At 53.9% G+C, this 25,850-nt stretch overlaps 9 protein-coding genes across 9 annotated transcripts; 6 read left to right on the plus strand and 3 right to left on the minus strand.

The window, feature by feature from the left end:
* The first annotated feature begins 520 nt into the window (after nt 1-520).
* PV09_04269 (uncharacterized protein) lies at nt 521-1,917 on the plus strand. The gene has a single exon (XM_016357591.1). The coding sequence runs from the start codon at nt 876-878 to the stop codon at nt 1,809-1,811; it is 936 nt and encodes a 311-aa protein (XP_016214383.1). The 5' UTR covers nt 521-875; the 3' UTR covers nt 1,812-1,917.
* On the minus strand, nt 1,867-3,363 carry PV09_04270 (uncharacterized protein). Its single transcript, XM_016357592.1, has 3 exons — nt 3,021-3,363; nt 2,381-2,963; nt 1,867-2,321 (listed from the first exon to the last, which is right to left on the minus strand). Exons 1-3 carry the CDS (start codon nt 3,261-3,263, stop codon nt 1,960-1,962), a joined length of 1,188 nt encoding a protein of 395 aa, XP_016214384.1. The 5' UTR covers nt 3,264-3,363; the 3' UTR covers nt 1,867-1,959.
* A 117-nt stretch (nt 3,364-3,480) lies between these two features.
* On the plus strand, nt 3,481-5,010 carry PV09_04271 (uncharacterized protein). The gene is made up of 2 exons (XM_016357593.1): nt 3,481-4,104; nt 4,157-5,010. The coding sequence occupies exons 1-2, from the start codon at nt 3,851-3,853 to the stop codon at nt 4,806-4,808; spliced, it is 906 nt and encodes a 301-aa protein (XP_016214385.1). The 5' UTR covers nt 3,481-3,850; the 3' UTR covers nt 4,809-5,010.
* A 199-nt stretch (nt 5,011-5,209) lies between these two features.
* Nucleotides 5,210-7,328, plus strand: PV09_04272 (uncharacterized protein). Its single transcript, XM_016357594.1, has one exon. It carries the CDS (start codon nt 5,468-5,470, stop codon nt 7,124-7,126), a length of 1,659 nt encoding a protein of 552 aa, XP_016214386.1. The 5' UTR covers nt 5,210-5,467; the 3' UTR covers nt 7,127-7,328.
* A 426-nt stretch (nt 7,329-7,754) lies between these two features.
* Nucleotides 7,755-13,651, minus strand: PV09_04273 (uncharacterized protein). The gene is made up of 3 exons (XM_016357595.1): nt 10,106-13,651; nt 9,229-9,666; nt 7,755-9,173 (listed from the first exon to the last, which is right to left on the minus strand). Exons 1-3 carry the CDS (start codon nt 13,244-13,246, stop codon nt 9,018-9,020), a joined length of 3,735 nt encoding a protein of 1,244 aa, XP_016214387.1. The 5' UTR covers nt 13,247-13,651; the 3' UTR covers nt 7,755-9,017.
* A 122-nt stretch (nt 13,652-13,773) lies between these two features.
* PV09_04274 (V-type proton ATPase proteolipid subunit 2) lies at nt 13,774-15,214 on the plus strand. Its single transcript, XM_016357596.1, has 4 exons — nt 13,774-14,345; nt 14,420-14,515; nt 14,579-14,853; nt 14,927-15,214. Exons 1-4 carry the CDS (start codon nt 14,283-14,285, stop codon nt 14,967-14,969), a joined length of 477 nt encoding a protein of 158 aa, XP_016214388.1. The 5' UTR covers nt 13,774-14,282; the 3' UTR covers nt 14,970-15,214.
* An 873-nt stretch (nt 15,215-16,087) lies between these two features.
* On the plus strand, nt 16,088-18,843 carry PV09_04275 (uncharacterized protein). The gene is made up of 4 exons (XM_016357597.1): nt 16,088-17,022; nt 17,296-17,742; nt 17,806-17,974; nt 18,038-18,843. The coding sequence occupies exons 1-4, from the start codon at nt 16,725-16,727 to the stop codon at nt 18,357-18,359; spliced, it is 1,236 nt and encodes a 411-aa protein (XP_016214389.1). The 5' UTR covers nt 16,088-16,724; the 3' UTR covers nt 18,360-18,843.
* A 1,294-nt stretch (nt 18,844-20,137) lies between these two features.
* On the minus strand, nt 20,138-21,406 carry PV09_04276 (uncharacterized protein; the record flags this gene model as incomplete). Its single annotated transcript, XM_016357598.1, has 4 exons — nt 20,878-21,406; nt 20,773-20,828; nt 20,501-20,661; nt 20,138-20,438 (listed from the first exon to the last, which is right to left on the minus strand). Exons 1-4 carry the CDS (start codon nt 21,161-21,163, stop codon nt 20,138-20,140), a joined length of 804 nt encoding a protein of 267 aa, XP_016214390.1. The 5' UTR covers nt 21,164-21,406.
* Nucleotides 21,407-22,382: 976 nt separating this feature from the next.
* On the plus strand, nt 22,383-23,688 carry PV09_04277 (uncharacterized protein; the record flags this gene model as incomplete). Its single annotated transcript, XM_016357599.1, has 1 exon — nt 22,383-23,688. The coding sequence occupies one exon, from the start codon at nt 22,383-22,385 to the stop codon at nt 23,577-23,579; it is 1,197 nt and encodes a 398-aa protein (XP_016214391.1). The 3' UTR covers nt 23,580-23,688.
* Nucleotides 23,689-25,850: the final 2,162 nt, after the last annotated feature.

A 25,850-nucleotide genomic window follows, 5' to 3' on the forward strand; every position in this document is an offset into this window, starting at 1 on the left:
TGTCTGTGCTGCCTCTCTTGTCCATTCAACGGCTTCAACACGGCCATGAGCAATAACGAGTTGTAACGACATCGTCTTAGCCTCTTGGTAAGAACGGGCTGGAATCTCCACAGGACCCCTCCATCGGCAAAGGCATGCCATCACTGCAACTTGCGAGGATGGCCTGCATGCCGGCCTTTTTTGCAGGTTTGCCGCGCATTGAAATTTTTCTTGTAGACCTGCGCAGGATGAAATTACCCGCATCGCCAAAACTTTGAAGGAAATCCGTCTCGGCTTTCTGGTGGCGACGTAAGCTGGACTTAAGAATTGATGCATCTATGCGAAAGATCGCACGTGAGAGCGCGTAGCCAGTTTCTGAGTTTCTGTCAACATCTCGGCAGGTTTCCTGCAACGTCGGTTGCGTGAAGGGAGGTAGTTATCCTGAGCTCCCCCCCCCCACTACCCCTTTCTTTTTTGTGTGGGTGTTGTAAAACCCAATATAGCGGGTCCTGCAAATCGCAACACCATTTTTCCGATCCGTGACTTTTCTCTCTCTCCAGCCCCGGCTGATTTTGCACGCCAGAAATACCCGTTCGTGCCTCGCTCTCTGCCAGGCATCCTGGAAATCGCTCCCCTCCCCGCCGCGCGCTCGCCTGCACTCTAGTTAGGTCTCGCTTCTGCATGCTGTGGTTTTGCGCTGCGCTACTAAGCTCGCAGCTCTGCGCTGACCGGAGGTTTAGTACGACGACATCGAAACAGTCGCGTTCTCACATCCTGACGCACATAATGTACGTCTCACTGTATCGTTTGAAAATGGCCTTGCGGACAACCAGCGACAAGTTCTCGTTGGGATTGTTGGTTTGTCGAGTCATTGCATGACTCTTTAGCTGTTCTGGATGTCGGAAATAGTATTCCGATCACGTTTTGACAATGGACGACGTAAAGCGTTCGAGCGCTCCCCCAAAGTCAGCTTGACTTCCCCAGATTTTTATTTTTCCCACTGCTTCGGAGTTTGCAGAAAGAAGACATCTATGGGACCGCCGGGAATCATCTGGGTGGCTTCGCGGGTCACGCAGCCTGACAAGCTGTCCGAAGAACGCTTTTGCGAGTGGTACGAGGGCCAGCACATCGACGAGGTCACAGCCTTGTCGGGCGTGCCTGCAGCGGCACGCTATGAGGCGGTTCCCATGTCGGAGCTGGCTGGACCTCCAACCGCAGAGACGATCAAGGCCGCGGAGCAGAGACCGGACTATCTGATGGGCGGGAAATGGCTTACGATCTACGAGATGAAGGACGTCGACTTCAGACACACGGCCGAGTTCAAAAGCCTCGACGGCCAAAGCAAGCCGAAGGGCAACCTGTTGGACGAAATCTTCACCAAGGCGCATTTCGAGACCAGGTTTGGGGCGTTGCTGTCCAACGACGACAAGGGGATAAAGAAAGGCCCGGGGAAGCTGATCATCTCCGCCACCATGACGCCGGGAAGCAGGGCGAGCGCCGAGGACATTGAACAGTTCTACGAGCGGGAGCACGTGGCGGAAATCGCAAAGTGCCCCGGCTACGTCAGAACGCGGAGGTTCAGGTGGGTGGACACGACCGTGCTGAAGGAGTTTGAGCGCCTGCCTGCGGACCCGATCGAGCCCGGCAACAGCGTGGTGGCTTTGCACGAGTTCGAGGGGCCCTACTTCCCCATGGAAGGGCTGCTCAAAGCCGACGAGACGCCGTGGACGGCCCGCGTGCTGGAAAGCCTGAAGAAGAACGGCATCGAAGCTGGGTTCTACAGGTTGAAAAGGGTGTACGGGGAGTGGTTACCCGGCTCGTCGAAGCTATAGGACTTTGCTCCAATAATCAAAAAAAAAGCCAAAGCCATTCTGTGCGCATAAACGTGCGGAAAAGAAATAAATAAATATAAACATATATATATATATATATATACCCCTCGTTTCGATCGCTAATTTTCCTTTTTTTTTTGGCCCACCTTCAGTCCCACCACACCGCGTTCATACCAAATCCAGGCTCTTTCACGTCGCAGTGAGCGACTCGAGCGAGCCACTCGCCGTCCCATCTGTATATCTCGAGAAAGCCCTGCTCGTCGTCGGTCAGGGCGATCCACTCGTCGCTCCAGTCGCACGGTGCCACGGCGTTGCTGTGCCCGCCGCTGGTGCTCGTCGGCGAAAGACACATCTGACGCTCGATGGAGCCCTCCGCAGAGAGCTTGAAGGCGGAGATGTAGCCTGACACGCCGGCCTTGTTGCTGCGCGACGTCGCAAACAGGTAGTTTCCGGACGGCGTGACGGTGCACACGTCCGCCCGGTACATCTTGGGCGACCTCTGCACCAAAACTGCACGGTTCGGTCAGCGAAAATGGCCAAGGTTGACGGAAGAAAAATAGGGGACGGACATTTTGGCACGAGCGGATAGGACTTGTGCGTGTACACCGGCAGCCTTGTGCGCGGGTCGATCACGTACTCGGCGAGCGTGTTTCCGTGCTCCATCAGAGCGTACAAGTACTTCCCAGTCGGGTGCATGGCCACCCAGCGGGGCTGATCGTGCTCCTTTGGCGCCGCCACGTATCCTACCAACTCGAGCTTGCCAGACTCGGCGTCCTTTTTGTGGCACCACACTTTGTTGCCCCACATGTCCGCCGAATACAGATACTGCTCCTGGGGATCAAAGACCATGCCGTGGATGGCCGAGTCGGGGGCGTACTCGTAGTTCTGGATGCACTCCTTGAGCGCGCCTTCGCTGTCCGTCGAGAAGACGGAGCCGAGGCCGGCGTGCTCGTAGAAGGGATTGCAGTACACATGGTACGGCGGCTTCTTAGCCGGCAGCAGGAAGATTGCACGGGTTCTCGTGCTCGCGTCCATGGCTTTCGGATCGTGCGTCATAGGATGCGAGGCCGTGTGCGAGATGTCGGTAGGGCTCCTCACTGCGTGCGACGACCACTTCTTCATGCTGGCGCCGTAGATGGCTTTCTTGTTGTGCTACTTCCAAAGCAAATTCAGACAAAGGACGGACAAGGTTGTGTGACGGGTGCTTACGCTCAATGCCATCCATGATATCGGTTCGTCCCTGGGGATTTCCGTCCGTTTGATCATGTTCAGTTCCAGCGTCTCGTCGTCGAATTCAAAGGAGAATATAGCTCCTGGCGGCGTCCAGGTACCGACCATCAAGTGATGCTTCCCCATTGCGTTCGGTGATGAGGAAGACCGAGATCGAAACTTTGCAAGACGACCGAGACGCCCGACAGCCAAGGGGTTCCCAGACCTGACTCTTGACAACATGCAAGTTGCGGAGAGAAAAAAGAACAAGAAGAAGACGCGATCGCGACCATGGCACCTGATTTACGATGTACCGACCTCGATTCCGTGACATCGATTCGAGTTAGCTCGAGACCCCGCGGCCGGCGTGGACCCACTGGATATGGCGCGACACTCGGCTCTCAGCAGCCGGATAAGACTTCTTCCCGGCCATGGACATTCAAATCAAGGCGTGATGATTGGAATAGAGGCCGCGAGCGCAACAGTTCCGCAGCCCTCCACTCGGATTCTTGCTTCCCAGACGACCTCCAGGCTGATCCTGACCAGGCCTGGCCGCGCAGGTTGGTGGGCAAGGTACCGAGAATACTGCCGTCCCCAGACCAGCGAGCGGCGATGCTGGTTGCCGCACTCGATGCCGGGTGTGGAGGTGGACGAGCTGGACGGTGAGATATAAAGCCTGCTGGCGACGCCCTCGGGCCTGCTGCTGCCACTCGACGTCGCTTTCCTCCTCATCGCCACTGACCCTTCGTCCGCTCGTGACCTGAAGGACGTGTTCTGTATATCTGCCCAGCTTACCCCGCGACCCGCATCGGCTACACAGACGTGCAACAATGGCGCACAGATTCGACCCGACCTTCACCCAGCGCGTGATTGATGCCATCGGCCCAAATGCGACGCCCAGGAACCGGGTGATCTTCACCTCGCTGTTCAGGCACTTGCACGACTTTGCTCGCGAGGTCGAGCTCACCATCCCAGAATGGGAGGCCGGCATGCAGTTCTTGGACGACGTTGGACACATGTATTTCACCAGCAACAAGACGAGGCACGAGATGCACCGTCTGTCCGATATCACCGGTCTTGAATCGTATGCGCGCCGTTTCCCCGCGAGCGCGACATGCTGCTAACAGCACCAACAGCCTCGTCGACGAGATCGCCCACAAGCACGCTTCGGAGTCGGGCGCGCCCACGTCATCCTCCATTCTCGGACCGTTCTGGTCTCCCAACGCGCCATTCCGCGAATGCGGCGACACAATCGTGCGCGACCCCGCACCGGGCGGCCTGGTGACGCTCATGCACGGCAAAGTCATCGACCTCGAGACGAAGAAGGGCATTCCAAACGCCGTCGTCGACATCTGGCAGGCGTCGTCGAACGGCAAGTACGACTTCCAAGACCCGGAGAACCAGTCGCCAAACAACCTGCGCGGCAAGTTCCGAACGAACGAGAACGGCGAGTACCACTTCTACTGCCTGCGGCCGACGGCGTACAGCCTGCCAACCGACGGTCCGTCCTGGAAGCTGCTTCAGATGCTCGACAGACACCCGATGAGACCGGCCCACATCCACCTCATGGTCACCGCCGACAACTACAAGACCTGCGTCACCCAGATCTTCCCGTCGGATGACCCATGGCTGAAGACGGACACCGTCTTCGCCGTCAAGGACGATCTCGTCGTCGACTTCAAGCCGAGCACAGACCCGAAGGCTGACCGAGATCTCGAGCTCAACATCACGCTTGCGCCAAAGCCGATTGCCGGCGACTCTGGCCCGGCTCCAACTGGCAAGTTATGAACATGTAAAGTACAGAATCTTTTGTCTAGGATGGGAAAGCGGTCTTCTTTTTTGAAATGAGTGAGTGCATTTGGGGCGCATGTGCGGGGATCCAAAATGATACCGCAAATTGTTTCTTCCCAAGTTTAGCGAGATGAATGAATCAAAAATAAAGATTCTGAAGAGATCCCAAAAAAGAAAACGAACTCTGCGCTCTTCTCGATCCAATTTCTTTCACAATCTTCCGGTGCTCTGACAATCATGACGTACATGGGTGCCATGCTCTCTTCACTTGTGTGTTTTCCGCTATAATCAAGCTACCGCATTAGTAAGAGCGGTGAGCAAGGCGATTCTGCCCGTGGGGTTCGTCTCCCCTCGTTTGCCGAAAGTTCTTCCGTCATTCCCACATGCATGCGTCCGTTGTGGAAGGCCAGAGATCGCGGCAGTGATTCGCGGGCCTTAAAGCACGTCTAGCTCGCGCGGTCCACTCCCATGTAAAGTTTAGACATGTTCCGTCATCGGGTACATTATTAGCAGGCATGGCCATTAAAGCCTTGAGCTTTGGGCTCACAGCTCGTTTTTTGTCTCTGGTCAGGCGATGCGTGAGAGCCGACGACTTTTGTCGACATTGACCAACAGAGCGAGAACTTGGAATCACACGTCTTCAGTCACCGACCGCTATGGCGCCAACACCCGGGATCTTGTACGTGACTATGGCACCGCAGCCGTCTTTGTCGCCAGCACAGTTTCATGACTGGTACCAGAACGAACATGGACCGGGCCGTTTGCGGCTGCCTCAGATCTTTACCAACGGGTTCAGGTACCAGGCCATAGACGGCACGGACCCGGGATGGATGGCCATCTACGACGTGACGGACATGGCCTGGCTGACCAAGGAAGTCTACACGAGTTTGCGGCAGGAGCCCAAGCAAACTCAGCGGGAGCGGGACACGATGAAGCAAATCAAGGTGAATCGCAAGTTCTACGACCTGGTGTCCGAAAGGAGGAGCGAGAGGTTTGTCGAGCTTGAGAAGGTCGAGTGCGAGGGAAAGGCGACATGTGTTTTCGTCGCCGCTCTGGTCAAGCTGCATGACCAAAGCAAGAGGCCCGACTTTGACAAGTGGATGGAGGAAGAGCATATCCCGCTGCTGTCCAAGGTCCCCGGCTTCCGACGGGCCAGACGCTTCGTCAGCAGCCACGTGGAGCCTCCTGCGGACCCGAACGAGATCGAGCACCTGGCATTGTACGAGTATGACAAGGAGGTTGACTTTACGTGCAAGGAGTTCACGCACGCGACCAGCACGCCATGGCGCGCGCAGATCTTCGACAGTGTCGTCAAGGAAAAGGCGAGGAAGGTCTTCAAGTTATACTACACGTTTGGTCCCGCGCCTCGCGATCTGCACTCGCTGGCGGACCCATCCACGGCTCCGTGGTCGTCGGAGTATCACCAGACGAAGACGTTCCCCAGGCAGCACGGTGGGCCAGCGATCGAGTCGTACGTGGCGGTTGCCGACGGCACACGACTACGGTATCGGCTGGAGGGCGCGACAGATCCGCACGCGCCGTTGATCGTGCTGGACAACTCCGTGCTGACCGACTACAGCATCTGGGACGGCTTCGTGCGGGAGTTTCTTTCGCGGCCGGAAAACATCGCGTACCGGATCTTGCGGTTTGACAAACGGGGCCGCGACGCACCCGTCGCAGATACGGCCGTCACCGTGGACGTACTGGCGGACGACGTCGCCGCAATGCTGGACGCACTGCGCGTCCCACGTGCGGCGGCCGTGGTCGGCGTCAGTCTTGGCGGTGCGACGGCGCTCAATTTCGCGCTGCGGTACCCTGCGCGCACGGCACATTTCATCGCGTGCGACACGAACGCAGTCGCGCCAGCTGCGAACCCAAGCGCGTGGGGTGAGCGAATTGCCATGGCAGAGAAGACGGCGGCGGTTTCGGCGGCGGGCCAACCCGTCGTGGGCGACGACCTGGCCGAGGCGACGGTGCGGCGCTGGTTCGTGGCCGCATCATTCGAGGATGCCGGGCGCGCCGCCGACGCCGCCCACGTCAAGCGCATGGTCGCCGCGAACAACCTGGACGGCTTCAAGAGCACCGTCAAGGCGCTGTACGCGTACGACCTGCGCGATGCCATGCGCACTGGCACCGTGCCCGGCGCGTTTGTTGTCGGCGCCGGCGACGGCGTGCTGCCCAAGGGCATGAGACAGATGAACGAGGACTACGGCGGCAGCAGCTCATTCCACGAGATCCCCAACGCCGGCCACCTGCCGATGGTAGAGCAGCCGCAGGCGTTTGCGGACGTGGTGACCAAGGTGCTCAGCTCGTGAGAGTCTCTCGATTCCGTTTGTAAGGAGGAAAGAGGAAGAGGAGAAGGAGAAGACAAAGGAGAAAGAGGCAAAGAGGAGAAGAAATGATAAAAGACAATGTTCTTCCTTCAACCGTGTAGAGCTAAACCGTTACAAAGCGAACATAAACATGTACTCGCGTGTATTCTTCCTCCGCATTCCGCCAACATCCTCTCTGAACTGAACCCAGCGGCCGCCGTCAACGGGTGCTCGCCCTCCCTCTTCGTGCCTTGCGACGCCCGTACCGCCGCTCAATGCACATAGCTAGGCATCGTCGTCGCAAGCTGGAGGATCCCAAAAGGGGACACATGTCGAGAAGCACACCGCGCAAGAGAGCGCAAGGCAGGAGGTGTGGAGAGAAACATGGGCGGAACGCGCACGCACCCGCCACAAAGCTTCATGTATTGCCTAAACAATGCCGCGATGTGTCCTGGCTATCGTACAACTCTCAGACCAAGCCTACACGCCAGCCGCTTGAAGGAATGTATAAGCGGGGCAAGGTTGTGGACGAAGGTGAGAAGGTGACTCGGCTTCCAGTCGTCCTCTCTCACGCTCTGGAACAAACCGCTTCCTCCTTCCACGAGAAACAGAGGCCATGCATGCCTGGAGAACCGCCGATCGGGCCAAAGTGACGGTGTACATCTACGTGAAAAAGAAAGTAGAGCCGAGTATGTGAACGGATGTGCAAAATTAAGCTGCCGCCTGCTTCCACACCTAAACAAATCCACAACAGACATTTTAAACCATACTTCAACAGGGCTAACCGTCTCTCTTTCGGGAAGATAGTTTGGAAGGCCACGCCCGTTGGTTTGTATGTGATTATGCGTGCATGAGTATTCCCCAGCCCTCACCCTACAATCGTACAAGCCATGGATCCATCCATCCATCAAAAAAGGTAACAGTCAAAACACCTTCTCTCTTTAACGCTCTCCATCCCGTGCTTGCGTGCGTGTGCACATCAATCCCTTATCCATCATCATCACTTGCAATCAAACGCAACGCTCATGAACTTTTCTCGCCCCATTTTGCTGCCTAAACAAGACAAGAAAGAAAAGAATCAAAACTCATTCTTCGTCTGCCTCTCACCGGCTCCTTTCTCCCTTAGGAAAAGGATATAGAGAAACATATATTAGTAAAGGGAAAAACAAAGAACTAAAGACGCTGCCAATGCATCGATTATTGGCTGTGTGTTATGCTAACGCCAGCCACAGCCCTGTTCTCTCTGCGCCATCCTTTTGCAGGCTGGTTGCCCAATTCGCGTCCCACACCCGGCCAGCAAGCACCGCTGCTCTTGCGCACGGGTCTTCCGCGGTCCATGATGCTCAGTGAACGCTTGTTGGTGATATTTGCGGGTGTGAAGGTAGTAGCCATGTTGTGATAAATATGTGTAGTCTTAGCGTCCAGCAGGCTAAGAATGCCGTCCACAGGCGGTGATTGCGCGGAAATTGCCATATTATTCATGGTACCGTTGTCTAGAGATATCAAATCCAAACCATGACCGTCATCGTCACGACGGTGAAGGTGCAAGTTCGGAAATGACGTTGCATTCTCTTCGGCACCTTGCTCAATCATGTCCCAGAGAGACGCGTTTCTAACCTTCGTTGCCTCTGACGCAGTATCGATAGTGAACACGTGCGTACCCTGTCCCCAATGAACCTGCCACGTGTGCGGTGAGTCGTCGGCGTCGCGCTCGGCGTGACACTTCTGCCATCGTTGGTGGAGGTTGGGACCTAAAGAGAAGGCAAAGAAAAATGATTAGTAAAATGTAAGATCTCTATATCGATGCAGCGTGTTCAAAGAACAGGGATTCTTTTTCTCCGTGGCGAACGGGAACGAGCGGGAGTGAGCAATTTGAGCCTTGAGACACGAGGGCTTAGCGTCCGTTCATGTCCATTGCTGGGAGCTGGGGCGGAGAGGATGGGCCACCGTTTGCGGGGCGCTGGGTACCAGGCTGGCCATCCGGCTTTGACCAAAAGTCTAGACTGGCAACGACATCCTCTCCCATTTCATCCTCGTGCGCATACAATATCTGCCATCCCTCGTTAGAAGCTGATGGGACTCAAAAGTGCTTAGGATGAACTCACCTCTCTGGTACTGGAGTGCAACATGCGAATATTTTTTCCCGTGATGATATGCACCAGCCCGCCTGTGTCCATATGTCGGATCTCGATGAAGCTGGGCTCGAACGCGAGGATGTAAGGAGTGAAGATGGCGAAGGCGTTTGGATTGCCCTCCCACGTGATCATCCAATCCGGCCTAGCTCGCCAGCCGTTGCGGTTAACAAAGAACGAATAGTCAGAGTAACATAGCAAGAACTCAGTCTGGATGCGTTCGATGAAAACAGGCTTAACAGATCCTTCGCCCTTGCGCTGTACAAAGTCAAGTGAAGTGTCAGCTTGGTCGAGTAGCGACTGAGCCTCGAGCGTCTCAAGCGATACGATCTCGAAACCACGTGCACAGCCGACGCAGAGTTTCGAGCGCAGGAAGTGTATAGATGACGATTCAGTGGGAATGTAAAACTCCTGCGAAGCGCATGTGTGGTTAGCCAATCCAAGTTCCAACAAGGGATAACAAAAAGTAGAAAATGAATTCAGATTAAAAAAAATTAAAAAGGGGAAAGAAAAAACAAGCGATATAAATGATGAAAGAAATGAGAAAAGGGTGTCTGGGCCAAAAAGCACAATCCACGATGCAAACTTTGCTGATGATAGAGACCTTGTTCATAGACTGTAGACCCGGCTCCATCTCCTCCTCGGGTACGATGTGAGTTGTGCTGTATTGAGATACTTGAACTGTAGCAGGGGCTGCTGGCACTTTCGTCCTTGCACAGGGTAACACCGCCACTGCTGCAGATGATAGAGATGATGTCATCTCCGTGGTTGAAGGTAGATGTTTTGACGGAGAAGTAGAACGTGGAGGCGCAAGAAAATTGGGAGTCGAAGTAAAATGTCGAATACGTACTTTGAACGGCTTGAGCACGTCCTCGTTGCCAGCCAACATTTTGGCCAGGCCGGACTTTTTGCTCTTCTTGGTCATGCTGTCCATCGGCTCGTACACGCGGATCGTGCTGGACAAGGCCGAGGTCTTGACGCAGCACACCAGCTGCTGGCCTTGGCAAATGCCGGACTTGAAGAAGTTTGCGTGCGTGATCTTGCGACCGCGTTTGCTGATGCCAGGCTGACCCGCATCTGGCGAGAGGGCTTCGAGCGGATAAGAGTACAGGGTCTTGTCGGCGAGCACGAGCAGGATGGAGTGCTGCTCAAGAACGTCAATCTGGGTCACACCCTTGACTTCGAGGGCGCGGCGCGGCTTGATGGATGCGTCCTTGGGCTTACGGTCGCACACGTACACGCCATTGTCGGTGCCGACAACAAGCTTCCGACCGCCATCGATGGGCACACAGCAGTTGACGCGCGTGGCTGCATTGAAGAAGCCCTCACTCAAGTTGTCCTTGATGAAGACGTTGCTGCGCTGGCGCAGCTCCGTCTGCTGTTTGTCGACGCTCTCCATCCACTTCTGCTGCTGAATCGCAGAAGAACAGTACAGTGTAAGCTCGTATCCGCCCTTGCCCAGGTGGCGGAATGTGACAGGGTACCCATTCTGCTTGGGGTCCTTTGACGTGACGCTCGTCATGGTCTGGGTTCTCGTCGCCATCAAGCCAGAAGACGGGCGCTTGACAAGACCTGGTTTGGGTATGATCTCGTGCATCTCGGCGATGACAAGCAGCTCGAGGGGGATGGGCCGACGGTACACCTTGAGCTGCTCGCGCTTGTTGACCATTTTAGAACGCACAAGCAACACAGCATGGTCGAACAGATACGCCTGGATGTCGGCGACCTGGTCATTGGGCGCCTTCTTCAGCGTGGATTTGAAGAGAAGCTGCCTCGACTCGTCTGTCAGTTTGAGATCGACATACTCGCCCGGTCGGAACTGCAGCTCGCGGCTGAGCTGCATCAGGTTGAAGCGGTTCTCGGCCTTGCCGCTGGCCTCGTTTACCTCCTTGAGGAAGTTCTTTATCATGGCGATGGCCTTGGGCAGGTCGGTCTTGTCCGGGTTGTCGTCGGCCGTATACTTGAGCACATTCTCCAGCAGCAATGGATAGCGGGCCAGCCTCGTGGTCGGCTTGGTCAGGTAACCGTTCAGCTCTAGCTTGCGTGACTCTTTCAGACGCTCTGTCTCCTCAACGAAGCGGGCGAACAAGGGGTTGGTGCGCTTCTCGTTCTCGAACTCGAACTTGGCATACATCTGAGACGCGCCGTACGTAATGAACGGTTGGAAGCGCGGCACGTGTTCAAGGAAGATGTCGCCGATGTTGCGGCACACGTGGCGCTCCTGCTGACGGCGCGTCAGCGCCTCGGCGAGCCGCGAATTAACTTGGTACACCTCGGGCGCGTTGGCGAAGACAGTGCGCACGAAACGTTCGCGACGGCTCTCCGGAATCGGTGAGGTCATCGGGTTGCGCAGTGGCTTCATCCAGAAGTCGCGCAGATACTCGAGATCCTTGACGAAATCACGCTCGGTGTAGCAGACCTCAGAGAGAACCTCCTGGCGTTTCTTCTCCCGGTCGTCGAGTGAGTCGGCAATATCCTTGGGCACGGTCTGAATCCACAGCTTGCGCTCCGTGTCGTCGAGTTGGTCGTCATGCAGTGTTGCGTCTTCCTGCTGCTGTAGCACAGGTCGGGCCTTCATGTTCAGGCGGGCCTGTTGCTCAAGTCGGCGCGGGCATGCAATGGAATAGCAGAGCCGGTCGCGCGTGCACGTGGGCGAGTAGCATTCGGTGAGCAGAGTGAACACGCCGTTGACCTCAGTGCTCGCCGAGAGCTCCGAAGCCGAGTCCGTCATGGTCTCGCGGAACTGGTACACCTCGTGGCGCGTGTCGCGAAGGCGGTGCTGGTACGTGACATCGTGAAAGAACTTTTGCGCGTCGAGCGAGCGGCCCAGGAGCAAGGCAAGATTACGGTCCGTGGTCTTGATGATGTACGCAATCAGCGTGACGGCGTCCTCGCCTGTGAAGGAGTTCTTGTAGTTCAAGCCGTCTTTGGTCAGCTCGTCCAAGTTGATACGTGAGCGGAAGCACTCGGCCACGCGTGACAGCAGCGCCGGGTAGACGAGGGGTGCCCTGCGAGAGGCTACGGCGATTCGCTGAGACTCCGTCTTCTGAACGCCATTCTTGACCATTGAATCGTTGCGTTCGTTTGGTGGCACGATAGTCGAGGCCATTGACATTGTCCTGGACTGGGCGGTGCTGCTCTGGCTGGCGCTGCGCTGCTTGCTCACCACAGTAGATGTCGACGAGCTGACGGCCGACTGCGGGCTTGCGGGCGAATCCAAGGTCACGGTGACGTTTGATTCATTGGACATGCGCTGGCGGCTGGGGATGACACGTCCGCTCATGGTCTGGTGAGTGTGATCGTGGTCGCGCGCGTACGAAGTCATTGACATGGTGCGTTCGTCCGGTCGTTCAGGCACGACCCTGCCCTGAGCCGTAGTTCGTGCACCTGCTTGCATGTATGGCTGCTGGCGGAATGTGTGTGCGGGTGAGATGCTGGGTGCTGCGATGTTGTAGGAGCCGCCGGGGCCATGGTGGAACTGGGGCCGCGGCTGCGAGGCGAGCGACTGGCTGCGGAACGAGTCAGAATTCAGCGCTGGCGGTTGAGGACGCGGAGGCTGGTAGTACGGGGGGCCGCCTCGCGAGCCTGCGCTGGAGGAGTCACCACGGGGAGGGTAGAAACGCTGTTGCGGCTGCTGAGGGGGGAATGATGTGTTGAGCGATGGGGGTGCCGGCAGCGGTTGGCGAGGCGGCATTGACGGCGGCGAACGCTGCTGCGGGCCCGCGGCATATCCTTGCGGCGGAGGCGGACGCGAGGGACCTGGAGCATAGTTGCGAACAGGAGGAGGACGTTGGCCAGACATTGTCTGAGCGCGGTCGGCGGTCATGGGCTGATATGACTGCGAGGTCATTGTAGCGGACCGCGGAGCACCTGCACCCACGGGGCGAGGTCCACCGAAGACCTCAGCAAAGGCGGCATCTCGCTGTCGCGGCTGGGCGTTGCCGTACTGGCCGGCAAAGTTAGCACCCTGGCGAGAGCCGTAGTCGGCCATGTTGTGGATGACGGTGGTCGGCACGTGGAGGCGGCGCTGGATGACCGCTTCTGGCCGTGGGGACGGATCAAACGATTGCTGCCGTCGACGTCAGGACGGTTGACGGTCGATTGTCGTCTTCGATGTTGTCGTCGTCGTCGTGATGTGAGAACGAGTATGTCCGGGCACTTGGGCCCTTCCCAGCAAGAGTGGACTTCAGCACGGATACTAAAGGAGCGAAGGGCGGGTTGGGCGGGAGGATCAGTCGTAGCGACGACGCGTCTCGTCACGAAAGAGACGCAGATGGAGACTGGAGGAGGGGTGGGTAGACGGCGATGGCAGCGAAGGAAGAGGAGGAGGGCATGTAACAAAGGGGGGGTGTGGTTGTTGCGTATGGGCAGAGGATGTCAGGTAAAGGGAAAGTTCAGAGGTTCCAGGACCAAGTTGAAGATTGAGGCAGTGTGAGGTCGGCGTTGACAGGGATGTGCGTTAAGCCCGCACAAGCAGCGGGAGCGCCCAAAGAGCTTTCACGGAAGAAAAGCAAAAGCAAGCACACACACACACGCACGGCGGACACGCTTGCTCACGTACACGCGGCTGCAAAGACTGGCTTCTCAGCACGCAAGGCACGCCGGCCGTGTCCGCAGACAGAGCGTCTCTTCTTATCTCTTCTCTTGTCTGGCTTCTCCCGCCCGACCCCAGCTGTCACCGCACGTGCGATGCCGCCCAAGGGAGCGTCTGTGGCTTGACGCCAGTGTGGCTTAGCTCGAGCTCTCGCCGTCCACGCAACCGGATCAGCTTCACGTCGACCGTGTCTGCCATTCCATTCGTGCTCGGCGCCCGCGAACGACGAGCACAGCGCAAGACCACGACCCAGAGTAGGATCGAGAGCAGCGTCGAGAGCCTAGGCACCGTGCAGACACGCACATCGGCAGGAAGGGCTTCCCCTCTGGCCTGTGTCGATCATCAACCACATCATCACCGCCGTCACCACAACCACCACCACAGCTACTGCGAGCCGCACCATCAACCTTCCCTCGCGCACCCCCGTCTCGCAATGGACAACGAGTTCTCGCCGCCGTTTTCGGTCTTCTTCTCCTTCGCCGGCATCTCTGCCGCGGTACGTGCATCGGCCCCCTCCGTCCCCAACGTGTGCGTCGCCTGGACTGACCCGGCCCCTCGTGGGCAGCGCAGATGATTCTCGGATGCGCAGGAGCTGCGTTCGGCACTGCCAAAAGCGGAATTGGCATCTCGGGCATTGGCACCTACCGCCCGGATCTGATCATGAAGGCAAGTGCGACGACGCTCGTTCTCGCAGGGAAGGTCCCGCTAACCATGGTCCGCGCCTGCCAGTCACTGATCCCCGTCGTCATGTCCGGTATCATCGCTGTCTACGCCCTCGTCATCGCCGTCCTGATTGCCGGCAACCTCAACCCGGATTCGTACAGCTTGTTCAACGGATTCATGCATCTGGGCTGCGGTCTGTCCGTCGGCGGCGCCGGTCTGGCAGCTGGCTACGCAATCGGCATCGTCGGTGACCACGGCGTTCGCTCGTACATGCAGCAGTCACGCATCTTCGTTGGCATGGTCTTGATTCTCATCTTCGGCGAGGTCCTCGGTTTGTACGGGTAAGTGGCACACCATCCAACCCCTTGCAGATGAGTGTTCTTGACGTGACGAGTGCTGACGCGTATGGTCTAGTTTGATCGTGGGCCTCATCATGAACACACGAGCACAGGCGTGAGTACGTCCAAGCGTTAGGAGCGAGAGGAGGAACAAAGTCGATGGGGAGTCCGACAACGGGGCCCATCGTCTGTAACTACACGTACACGAAGCTTTTTGCGAGCATTGGGACTGGCGTTATGGTCCTCCAGAAAGAGCCGCGGCAAGAGGAGGATGAATGGACCAGCACAAGCTGGTAGCTCCTCGATCTAGATCAAAATTTGTAAGACATGGAATTTGAGTGCACGATTGCTTCGTACTATTCCCCTTCGTCGTCCGCGGCCACCTTCTCTCCTCCTTTTGTAGCAATTTGTTCGTTTCCTTAGCCTCTGCGGCGCCAGCTGTCTGCACTGCTATCGCTGTCTTCAATTTTTGCACTTGAACTGCCGCGCTGTCCATGTTTGGCCCAAGACCTGACAGCCATCATGGCTGTAACAGCAGCCACAGCCTGTGATGAGAGCACCTAGTCATGAACCTCCCGCCATCCCTGCTTAGCACTTCGGCTCTCTCTAGCATCGCTACGTCTAGCTCCGAAGAACCGAAATGATCCCACAAACAGAGCCAATGTGTTCTCGCTCTCAACCAAGTACGCCAGCTGCGACTGCTGGTATTGCCCGTGGTCGCGTGGTCGGCCCGCTCTGGAAATTGATGTCTCACGAACTCGACTCAACGACTCTTCCCGCTTCGCTGCACGACAAGTCGTGATCGGAATTTTGGTGGGAATAGTCCGTCCGAGCCGGGAATAGCGTGGGGGGCAATGTCAAAGGTCATGGCCCAGACAGACACGCCGAGGGCGGTGGAGCCCGCTGTCGTTTTGCGATCAGCAGTTCGAAGTCGGCTGGCCCTACCGTCTACCTCCAGCATCTGCTCTTACCAAGCTTTCTCCGGGATTGAGAGCGCGCTGAGCATCCTTGTTTCCGGAGGATTCACTGCTGGACCGCCAGCGAGAGCGGGACAGTCGGGCACTTGAGGAACTGCGCCGGCACGTCTGGAGCGAGCATCCCGCCTGGTTTTGCTCTCCCCCTCTCACCTTGCGACGACATAGCGTGCAAGGCTGATGCCAAGCCTACGATGACGGAAGTGGACGCTCTTGAATTCTGGGGCTCCCGCCCTTGACGATGACCTTGTTACGCTGCAGGTCTTAAAAAAAGTGTAGCAGTGCTCGGCAGCGAGGGGCCGCATCGCGATCTATTTATCCTACAACCTTTCTTGCTATTCTTGCCATCCTGTGCAGCGGGTGGCGCCAACAGGACACGCTGGTCTTGCTGTCCAACACCGCCACCGGACTCCGTTCGCCCTGCTTATTTGCATCAGACTTCGTACCAGCACTTTTTTAATTTCATGACGGCCTGTTTCGTAAAGCGGTAAGAGGAAGCACCCAATAGCTGTTCTGTTTGGCACTCGCTGGGGAAACGTTTGTGGCTAAGCCCGGCACGGAGCTCTGCTATTACTCTCCACACACGAACCCTTGCGGGCTCCCTCTTCATTTCCTCTCCTGCAGAAGCAGCAGCACCAGCCGCTGAAGAAGCAGAGAGACAAAAAGACCAGAGAACAATCGAGGGGAGAGCGATTCCCTGAAGAGACAGAGAAAAAGAGTCGGAGAAAAAAAAACTATGACCTAGGCGGAATCGCATCCGCCGAACATCGCTCTGCAATAAAAGCTCCCTTTCCCCCCCGGTTCACCACCTTCCGTCGATCCAGCGATCCGAAGCTGCAATCCGTCTGAGTGTCTTTCACAAGACAACCGTTCGAGACGCCGACCAGCGACAGGCTCGCCATGGCCGCCGCGGCCATCAACACGTTGCGCGAGCTACCGCACAAGCTGCGCAAGGCGAGCAGCGAAGAGGTGTCCGGAGCGCGGAGGGAGTCGCATCATTCACCCAAACCGCCGCACGAGTCGCGCCACGAGCGCAAGGAGCACGAGCAGGAGCGCAACCAGATTTTGCAATGGGAGGCCGAGAAGCACACGCTGCGGCCGGAAGAGATCGTTCGGCGTGGAGACGAGAAGCATGTCGGCTTTTCGAGCCGCAGGTTGCGTTGCGACGACTTTGAGCTGAGGAAGACGCTAGGCACGGGTGCGTACGCTTTTGTTTATCCTCCTCCTCCTCCTCCTCCTCCTCCTCCTCCTCCTCCTCCTCCTCCTCCTTTTCTTCTTCTTCTTTTCTTCTTCTTCTTCTTCTTTCTCTTCTTCGTTCTCACACACGCGCGCCCGCGCACTGCTATACGCTCGCATGTCCTTCCTTCTCTATTCTCCTACAGGTTCTCGCCTGTGCAACCCTCCCGCACACCATTGGCATTAGATGAGTGCATCTTGGCTGATCGGAGCGCTTGGGCATTTGGCTCTGTAGGAACCTTTGCCCGTGTTTGGCTTGTCACCTTGCGCGCGGACACAAATACCACGAATCCGAAGGTCTTCGCACTGAAGATCCTGCGCAAGGCCGACGTCGTGCGTTTGAAGCAGGTCGAACACGTGCGAAACGAACGCAACATCCTCGCGGCCGTAGCAGGTCACCCCTTCATCACCTGCCTCGTCACCTCCTTCCAGGACCATGACTCGCTGTACATGCTGCTCGACTACTGCCCCGGTGGCGAGGTCTTCTCATACCTTCGCCGTGCCCGCCGCTTCAACGAGGAGACGTCCAGATTCTACGCGAGCGAGATCGTCCTCATCCTAGAGTTCCTGCACGAGCGCATGGGCGTTGCGTATCGCGATCTGAAACCGGAGAACATGCTCATCGACGCCGAGGGCCATCTGAAACTGGTGGACTTTGGATTTGCAAAGAAGATTGGCAAGCGTGAGTGTACACCTCGCCTTTGTGGTTGAGACGAATATTTGGTGACTAATCGGTGGTCTGCAGTCGAAACCTACACGCTCTGCGGTACCCCGGAGTATCTTGCGCCAGAGGTCATCAGAAACACAGGCCACGGTTACGCCGTTGACTGGTGGGCGCTTGGCATCCTCATCTACGAGTTCCTAGTCGGCCAACCGCCCTTCTGGGATCAGAACCCAATCAAAATATACGAACAGTAATTTCTCCGAGTCTGCCTAAGGGTAGAGGGCAAAGAAAAAGAGGCGCTGACACAGTATAGGATTGTCGAAGGCAAGATTCGCTTCCCATCCGCCATGCCAGACGCTGCGCGTGACATTATATCCCGCCTGTGCACGGTCGACGTGACCAAGCGATTGGGCAACATCAAGGGCGGTGCCCGCACTGTCAAGCAGCACGAGTGGTTTGCAGGTGTTAATTGGGACGACATGTACTACCGCCGATGTCGCGGGCCCATCATTCCGCACCTGAGCAGTCCCACCGACACGCGCAACTTCGACGAGTACGAGCCGGAGTCGGAGGATAGGGAGAAGTTTACCGACGAGATGAACAAGAAATATGAGGAGTTCTTTGCGGACTTTTGAGCGAGGTGACGTCTAGGACATGAGAGGCAGTCTGACGGCGACAAATGTTTTTAAGGGCATGGTGGATCAATACGATAGAGTTTGTTTGACGCATGACTTTAGTTCGCATCAGCGTGGCGATGGGGACAAATGGACGCAAGGAGGCAGGACGCCTACGGGGGCCACACCAGGCATCTGATCGAGGGCAGAGCCATCTGTAGAAAGGGCATCGACGGTACGATACTCACAAATAACAAAAAAGAACAGAGAAGAGAGGCGATCGCTCCGGCAAAACAAGAGCAGGACACTGGCTGTCTGAAACTCGACGTGAAAGGGAAGCGAGAAAAAGGAGGGGAGAGGAAAGAAAAATAATCCCTTTAATCCTATTGTACGATTTGCATCTTTTGACCGTGTGCGGCGGCTACGAGGTTCACATACTTGTCTGATTACGAATGTACTCCAAAACGAATCCTGGGCAATTGATTAAGAAAAATATTGCATTACATCCCTGTATCCGCCCTTTCTTTCTTCTTCTTCTTCTTTTTTTTTTTTTTTTTTTTTTCTTTTTCTCTCTGTGAGTCGACGAGCATGCCTCCTGCGCGCCGCGAAATGTCTTTGAACGCCATCTTTTGCCCGCTGTCGGCCGCAGTATAGCAAGCGCGGCCACCATCGTGAACAGCGCACGGCTTTTGCTTGGCATCGGTACCGTTTTTCGCCAGGTGTGAGTTAACTAGCGTTTGTGAAATGAGGGGCGGATGTGGAGGAGAGGGGGATGGGGTAAGGGTTACCCGCCGCAGAGGCCGCTTGTCACACCTCAGCACGGCCCAGACGACTTCTTATGTCCACGTATCGAGAGATGGCCCGCTACAAACTCCTCTCTTTTGACTTGTCGAACATTTTTTTTTTCATTTTCGAGACAGGGCGACGGGGCTCGCAGGTGCGCATGGTATGTGTCAAGGGCGCCCGTTTGGCTCATCATTTTTTTTTTTTTTCATATTTTTCTTTCCTCGTTCGACGGGAGTCGAGTCTTGGTCGGAACAGGGGTGGCGAGAATGGATCGGATGCGTCGCACTGCGAACAAAGCGGATCGCCCTGGCTAGCAGCGACTCACGTTGTGACGTTCGGATGTGACGTTCTTGCAAAAGTAGGCCGCCGGACTAGCTATCCTTGCAGTGAAAAGGTCTGAGGCTTCAAGGTGCGGGGTTGGCGAGGTTGGAGACAGACGTTCCCTCGCTTCCCTTCCCTCCCTCTCTCCCTAACCCCCTTTCTCCTCTCCCTCTTCTCTTTGCCTGGCGTGCCAGTGTCACAAGCCACTTACTAAGCCTTCCTCAAAAGAAGGCTCGGTTAAAGCAGATACAAGGGCGGGACATCACGGAGCAAGCGAGCGGACTAGCGGAGTATGAGTCGTCAAATTCGTTGATTTGTTGCTACGGACCAACCACTTGCACCTTGCCAACGCCTTTGATGTCATCACAAAACTGACCAAAACACGTTCAGCTCAACGGACTTCGAGGATCCTCTCCTCATTACGATTCAATTTCATCGTTGAATATCCAATCTGTAGTCATTGCCGGCCGTTAAGAGTTCGTTAATAATCGCGGAACAAAGCACGGACAGTCCGCCCGAACAATCGAATTTAATACTTCGATCTCAAAGATGATCGATGAGACATGCTTCGTGGAGATCATTCTGCTGGTTAACGTATGCTGTGCGGGCAGCTAGGTTGCCTCACTTTGCTGGAATCGTATATGCTTGAAAAAATGCCTTAGGACAAGACGCCTTTGCGTCGTTCATCAGCTCTAGAAATCGAACAAATCACTGGCAAGTCTGGTGTAATATATGATCCATTCGATGAATTTTTGGTCAACTTGTCCAATAGAGTATACCTTCACGTTGTTTTCGACGGTGTAGATTTTGGAGAAGTTGATTCGCGACTGCGGCTCCAGCGACTCACCATTTCGAAGCACAATTGGTATCGGATACTTCGTCAACCTCTCGCCTTCCACCAGCATTGGTGTTGTACCTTTCTCGTAGGCGATTGAATGATGATCCGCATCCGGCCGATTATGAGTTCCGCGTCGTTGGTACGTCGCAATGGGACTGTTGCAAAAGCTCAGCAGCTGAAGAGAAATGTTTGGCGAAAAACGGGTTGCAGCACTTACACACACAAGCTGTGGTGTGAAAAGGCTCGGATGACGATGAAGCGTCGGATTTCGGAGAAGACCCTCTCGCCATACCTCACCTGCGTAAAAGCGTTCTCCATTTCCAAGTCGCGGAGCGTATCGCTGATCCCCGTCGGCTCCGTCCAGAGGACTGCAAACACCTGTCCGGATTTAGAATCGCGAAATCTAAGCTTGAAGCGTATGGAGTCGCAACACGTGTGCAAGCATCAAATGATTGTAATTGATGAGCGTTTGAGGCCGTGTGGACTTACCCTTCCGGGTCTAAAGAATCTTCGAATAGACCTTGCAGAATTAAGCTTCTTGTATCCTACAGATATCAGCACTAGGATGCGCCATCATGCGACTCTGGGGCTTACTTGGGTCGAGTTCGAAGGTGTGCCTGGAGGTAATCAACTTGTCCTGCGGTCCCATTGGCTCCCGCTCATATTTTGAGTTCATATTGGCCTCGCCTTCCTCCTCCCCTCCTTCTTCTTCGCCTTCTTCTTCTCTCTCATCATCGCCGATCACGTCATTTTCATCTCTCATTTCGTCCTCATTATCATTGCCAACCATGGGCGTCCACTGAGATCCTGATTGAGTAAGTCCTCTCACAGATGTAGATGATGAAGCATTGTATGGATCCTGAAAGCTAACAGACGCCATGTTGAGGTAAGTGTTGGATGAATCATCGCCACTGGTCCCTGGAGTGTAAGGATTGGTATGTTGAGGCTGAGTGCTGTACGTTTCGCTTCTGGTATACTGATCACCACGTCTGGTCCATGGAACAGAACGATTGGCAGGCAGAGGCTGAGTGGTGTACGCTTCACTTATAGTATACTGCTGAGGAGGTGAAGAAACAAAAACGCTCTGATCCTGGGTCGGTGACGAGTGTTGCGCGAGTGGGCCGAGACTTTGGGTTGCTTGACCAAATTCATAGCTTGATGTGCTCAACCTGTGGCGTCGTGGTGTTCTAAAATTCTTAGACAGAAGTCCGCAGACATTTGGATAGACTTACACTTCATGTTCCTGACTTCTTGTATTTTCCTCGTACCTGTACTCCCATACTCCTTCGATGTTCCGCCTTGCTTGATAATATCTGCCTGTTGTCCTATCGAAGTGCCGGTACCAAGGTGTCGCCATTGTACAACATTGTTTAGAGAAAATCCGTTGCAAGACTAAACGTAAATTGACTAGAAGAAGCTATTCGAGTCGGATCTTGGACTAGTCCCAACAATAATGATAATATCACTATTCCTGTCTCTTGCGACAACGTCGGTGGAGAAGTTCGGCTTAAGTACCCAACCCCAGGGTTTTGAGCCGCATTCTTGTCGCTCTCGCTCTTCGCGCCGCCGTATAGGATGAGCATGTCATTAGCGTGAAAGGGAAGAAAAGGTGCGTCGCTAATGCGGATATCCTCGTGATTGCTGGCATCCTTGAGTGGTGTTTTTTAAACTGAGGATTCTTTGCGAAACAGCTCTAAAACAAATGATTGGCTGATTCCGACTTGCAGTCTGGCTGGCATCGTCCGTGCGCGTGCAAGTCAATAGCAGGGCAACGGTGCATAAAAGACACATGTTTCCTGAGAGGCTACCTCCTACGATACCGTCGGGCTTTGTTCAGGTCGACGTTTGCCCAAAATCGATGACTTGTTCTCAGCCTGCGTAAGCCACGAGGTGCTTCTTATTGAAACTTGGGCAGTCAATGTCTAGTTCCCTGGCAGAGAATCGAAACCCTGGATGTGAGACAGCGCTGTTAAGCCCCTGAAAATAGCAGAAGCTATTTCAAATTAGAATGAGCTGGCTTACCTTCCTGATATCACCGCCAACAACAACAGCCAAACTCAGCATTATCGTTCCACTACCATAGTCCCCTACATGAACCTATGGCGTCCGGAAATGATCTCAAGACAGTTGACGCAGATCTACGAAGAGAACAGCTTTATTCAGAAATCGGATCTTTGGTAAGGCAGCAAGATCGAGTTTTGATGCTGCAGGTTGAGGCTCAAATCAAACGAGAGGCACTCAAACATCTTCGAAGTTCCGTGGCAGATGAGTACAGCAAGATATCAGGCCACCTACGAGAGAGTCGGATCCAAGACAGGCTACCAGATTCCGTGCTGTTAGCACTATACCAGGATAAACTCGAATCTGCTCGAAACGAACTAGGACCCGCGGAAGAGGAATTTTCAGCGCTTGAATTTCGGTTAGTCAAAGAAGAGGGCATTTTAAAAAGAAAAGGCGAAAAAATTAGGACCTTGTGGCAGAGTTTTCCAGTCTCTGAAGCTGACTATCCTATGGACATATCCTTCGCAGATTGCGAGGATGAAGGCAGTCAGGAGGTGGTGCTGACGGAATTCTCATTCGCTAGTTCGACTGCAGAAGAGCAACATAGTTCCAGACCGTGCCTTAGTCATCCAGAACCAATAGTTGATGCTACAGGACGTCCACCTGACATTTCTCTTCCGTACTTTGATCCTCCACCTTATACGCAAGATCTTAACGCGACACCAAATTCCGTTCGAGCTACTCAAAGCCCTCGAATTGCAGGGCTCACTTTAGCAACTCCACCCACGCCCAGTCGAAAATCCGAGGATACGAAATTTCGGCGCCGCTTGGCAGAGACTGAGCCTGATCACGAACTGCCAGAGCTCTTTGGAATGTTTCTGAGCTCCACTGAGACAGATCCTCCCGAATTGTATGTCGACATCATCAACGATCTTCCCGAGCTTGCCAAGTCGGAGACTAATGCTGTGAAGCATCTGGAACCGATCTTGATAGACCAAATGCCACTGCGTATTTCGACCGTGCTTCATCATTTCGATAAATTCACTGGCACAGGTGAAGCATTTAAGCGATGGATGCTTCACCAGGTTCGAAAGTCTCCGCTGGATATGATACAATATCAAAGCTACGATGAAACTACGCTTATTGCTACCGTTAAATTGAGCGATCCGGATTTTGAAGGCTGGGTGCACGTTCAGACGAAGCCGCCACCGAGTATGACACACCAGGAAGTATACCAACCTAATTTGCCACCAGAGGTTCAGACTCCCAAGCTCTTCTTGAACATCTGGTGGTAGCTTTACTACATATGAACAGTTTGTAAGAGCGCATGAATATGGTGCTTTCTTTGCGCATCAAGGTCTGAATGTTTTTGGCCATGTGGAGAATATTCGAACTGCATTTGGCAACCCAATTAAACATCACGGATACTTGAATTAAAACCGCATGGTTCTTTTGCTGGTGGACACATATATATACAAGGCACAATTGGCCTTCTGCTCTATTTGGCACGATGATTGCAAGCTTATTTGACGTCGCAGACGAATACCGTACAGAATTATCGATTAGACCAAATTAACGCGAGTGATTATAACCACAGCTCAATCTGGAGAAATCCTAGCCTTCAACAGGCTGACAATGCTGGACTACTACGCGTTCTGAATAACACCTCTTGCTCTATTTTCTATGGTATTTTGACCCTTTCCCACGCTTGCATCACTCTCTTCACTGGTATTAAGTTTCATGTCGGTCAATTCACCATCAAGTAAGTTTAGATTTGGCTACATCACTAGTGCAAAGCCAGACACACGATTGCGTTGAAACTGCGATGCTTCGCGGGATGTAGCGAGGCATCCTCGGAGGGCAAGTGCGGATGAGTAGTTCACACTTCTTTGTTCACTCTGCCTAGTTAGTCCGGAATACCTCCTTAGAGTAGTCTTACCTTGAATTGTCGATCTGTTCGTTTGGCCATTCCGAGTACACAGACACTATTGGGAGCATCCACATCGTTTTAAGTATTGTTTTTGAGCAAGTCTTTTTCCGAAAATTTTTTGGTATATCAAGCAAAAAGGCGACCCCGGGCTAGCTTTTTTAAGAACTGCAATGCTAAAGCCTCGCGCCATCTTGCTTTGCTTGGCTTAATTTTCGCCTGAATATCCCAAAGTTATCAATTGATCACAAGAGCATGATGGAAGGCCTAATTAATCTCACATATCTCTTGATAAAACCATCACTATTAGCTTAATACGACAACTGAACGCTGTTTTGTTAACTCACGCCCACCAGCCATAGATATTAGACAATATCAAGTCCATACTTTGCTAGCTTGAGCCAAAATCTGCAGCAACTAATCCAGAACAATGAAGGGAATAAGCAGCTTCCAGGCGTGGCAGGATTGTTACTCACCGTTTCAGAAAGTTAAGGAAGCGTACTATGCACATCAAATATAGGCTTGACCGAAGGTCTTTGAGATAACAGGCCTCCAGTGAGACTTCGGTATCATCAGTTTCAATCATCATTTCCTAATGCTGGAAACTAATCTAAGGAATGAAGAATATGAATTTGATTAGATTGTTCAAAATGGAGACTATGCGTGCAGATCCGGAGAAATCGCAAATTTCAACATGAATATAGTTAGAAATCGATCTTATAACGCAAATCACTTATATTATCTTCAAGCAAGCGAGTATTAGGGTCCCATCAGATTTAGGCCGAAATCTTCGCCATTATATCAACCTCGTTCCCTCCTACTATCGGCAAAGCTAGCGGCCAAAAATCAACGAGTCCTCGTTTAGACTAGTTCTCATTCAAAATAGTGCACATACTTACAATGCAAATGCCAGTGATAGTTCTCTTAGATCCGCTACAAAATGCTCGTAGGACAATCCCATTTTCCTATTAAAGTAGCTTCAGTCAAAACATTGACAAGCTCTTGAATTATACTAGTCATAGGAACTCGGGAGAGATTACAGAACGATTTCATGACTCTAAGTAAGACCAAGTCCCGTTCTCCTGCTCAAAATACCCTGAGTTATATTTTGTAGTTGCTTTGACTTTCATACAATGTATTGACAATGACTTCGGTGAGGCCAGTATCGAACACCAAGGCGTCGGATCAAGCTCTCATGTTCATTTGCTTAAGTAGAAATCTTGTGGAATTTTTGATGCAGTACTTTGTCATGAACTTGAACTTCGGAAGTGTGAAAATATACCAGTCGCTCAAATTTTGATCTTTCAGCACGCATGTAGCATTTTATTCTAGGTGATAGATCGAACGTAATGCATCTGCGGAGAATACTTTCCGGTGCAGTCATCAGGTTTCCCCTTAGACTGCTTTGTAGTATCTCAATCTTTGAATACTGAGAGGGAAAATCAAAGAGTAACACCCTTATTACATTTTTATTTCACGACTACTTGGCCAAGCAGCCACGCATGTTACACTTGATTTAATGGACACCGAATGAGCAGCAGCTACGAATCAACGCAGTCAAGCGCAACTACGTAGACAGCGCATGCATTTGGTTAATTAAAAGGCTCTTCGGCTCCCCGTCAGACACATTGGTCCAAGA

The sequence above is a fragment of the Verruconis gallopava genome (assembly GCF_000836295.1).
Source record: "Verruconis gallopava strain CBS 43764 unplaced genomic scaffold supercont1.12, whole genome shotgun sequence".
In the NCBI taxonomy this organism is placed as follows: Eukaryota; Fungi; Ascomycota; class Dothideomycetes; order Venturiales; family Sympoventuriaceae; genus Verruconis; species Verruconis gallopava.

What these genes read in the sequence shown, in the direction of transcription:
- PV09_04274 (XM_016357596.1), top strand. Translation starts at nt 14,283, where the DNA reads ATGGACAACGAGTTCTCGCCGCCGTTTTCGGTCTTCTTCTCCTTCGCC. An exon ending in TCGCCGGCATCTCTGCCGCG is followed by an intron (nt 14,346 to 14,419) that starts GTACGTGCATCG and finishes TGGGCAGCGCAG; the next exon opens with ATGATTCTCGGATGCGCAGG. An exon ending in GAGGTCCTCGGTTTGTACGG is followed by an intron (nt 14,854 to 14,926) that starts GTAAGTGGCACA and finishes CGTATGGTCTAG; the next exon opens with TTTGATCGTGGGCCTCATCA.
- PV09_04269 (XM_016357591.1), top strand. Translation starts at nt 876, where the DNA reads ATGTCGGAAATAGTATTCCGATCACGTTTTGACAATGGACGACGTAAA.
- PV09_04275 (XM_016357597.1), top strand. Translation starts at nt 16,725, where the DNA reads ATGGCCGCCGCGGCCATCAACACGTTGCGCGAGCTACCGCACAAGCTG. An exon ending in GAGGAAGACGCTAGGCACGG is followed by an intron (nt 17,023 to 17,295) that starts GTGCGTACGCTT and finishes TTGGCTCTGTAG; the next exon opens with GAACCTTTGCCCGTGTTTGG. An exon ending in TGCAAAGAAGATTGGCAAGC is followed by an intron (nt 17,743 to 17,805) that starts GTGAGTGTACAC and finishes GGTGGTCTGCAG; the next exon opens with TCGAAACCTACACGCTCTGC.
- PV09_04272 (XM_016357594.1), top strand. Translation starts at nt 5,468, where the DNA reads ATGGCGCCAACACCCGGGATCTTGTACGTGACTATGGCACCGCAGCCG.
- PV09_04273 (XM_016357595.1), bottom strand. Translation starts at nt 13,246, where the DNA reads ATGGCCGACTACGGCTCTCGCCAGGGTGCTAACTTTGCCGGCCAGTAC. An exon ending in ACGTGCTCAAGCCGTTCAAA is followed by an intron (nt 9,667 to 10,105) that starts GTACGTATTCGA and finishes TGCGCTTCGCAG; the next exon opens with GAGTTTTACATTCCCACTGA. An exon ending in TGCACTCCAGTACCAGAGAG is followed by an intron (nt 9,174 to 9,228) that starts GTGAGTTCATCC and finishes GAGGGATGGCAG; the next exon opens with ATATTGTATGCGCACGAGGA.
- PV09_04270 (XM_016357592.1), bottom strand. Translation starts at nt 3,263, where the DNA reads ATGTTGTCAAGAGTCAGGTCTGGGAACCCCTTGGCTGTCGGGCGTCTC. An exon ending in TATCATGGATGGCATTGAGC is followed by an intron (nt 2,964 to 3,020) that starts GTAAGCACCCGT and finishes CTTTGGAAGTAG; the next exon opens with CACAACAAGAAAGCCATCTA. An exon ending in CTATCCGCTCGTGCCAAAAT is followed by an intron (nt 2,322 to 2,380) that starts GTCCGTCCCCTA and finishes CGAACCGTGCAG; the next exon opens with TTTTGGTGCAGAGGTCGCCC.
- PV09_04271 (XM_016357593.1), top strand. Translation starts at nt 3,851, where the DNA reads ATGGCGCACAGATTCGACCCGACCTTCACCCAGCGCGTGATTGATGCC. An exon ending in GATATCACCGGTCTTGAATC is followed by an intron (nt 4,105 to 4,156) that starts GTATGCGCGCCG and finishes CAGCACCAACAG; the next exon opens with CCTCGTCGACGAGATCGCCC.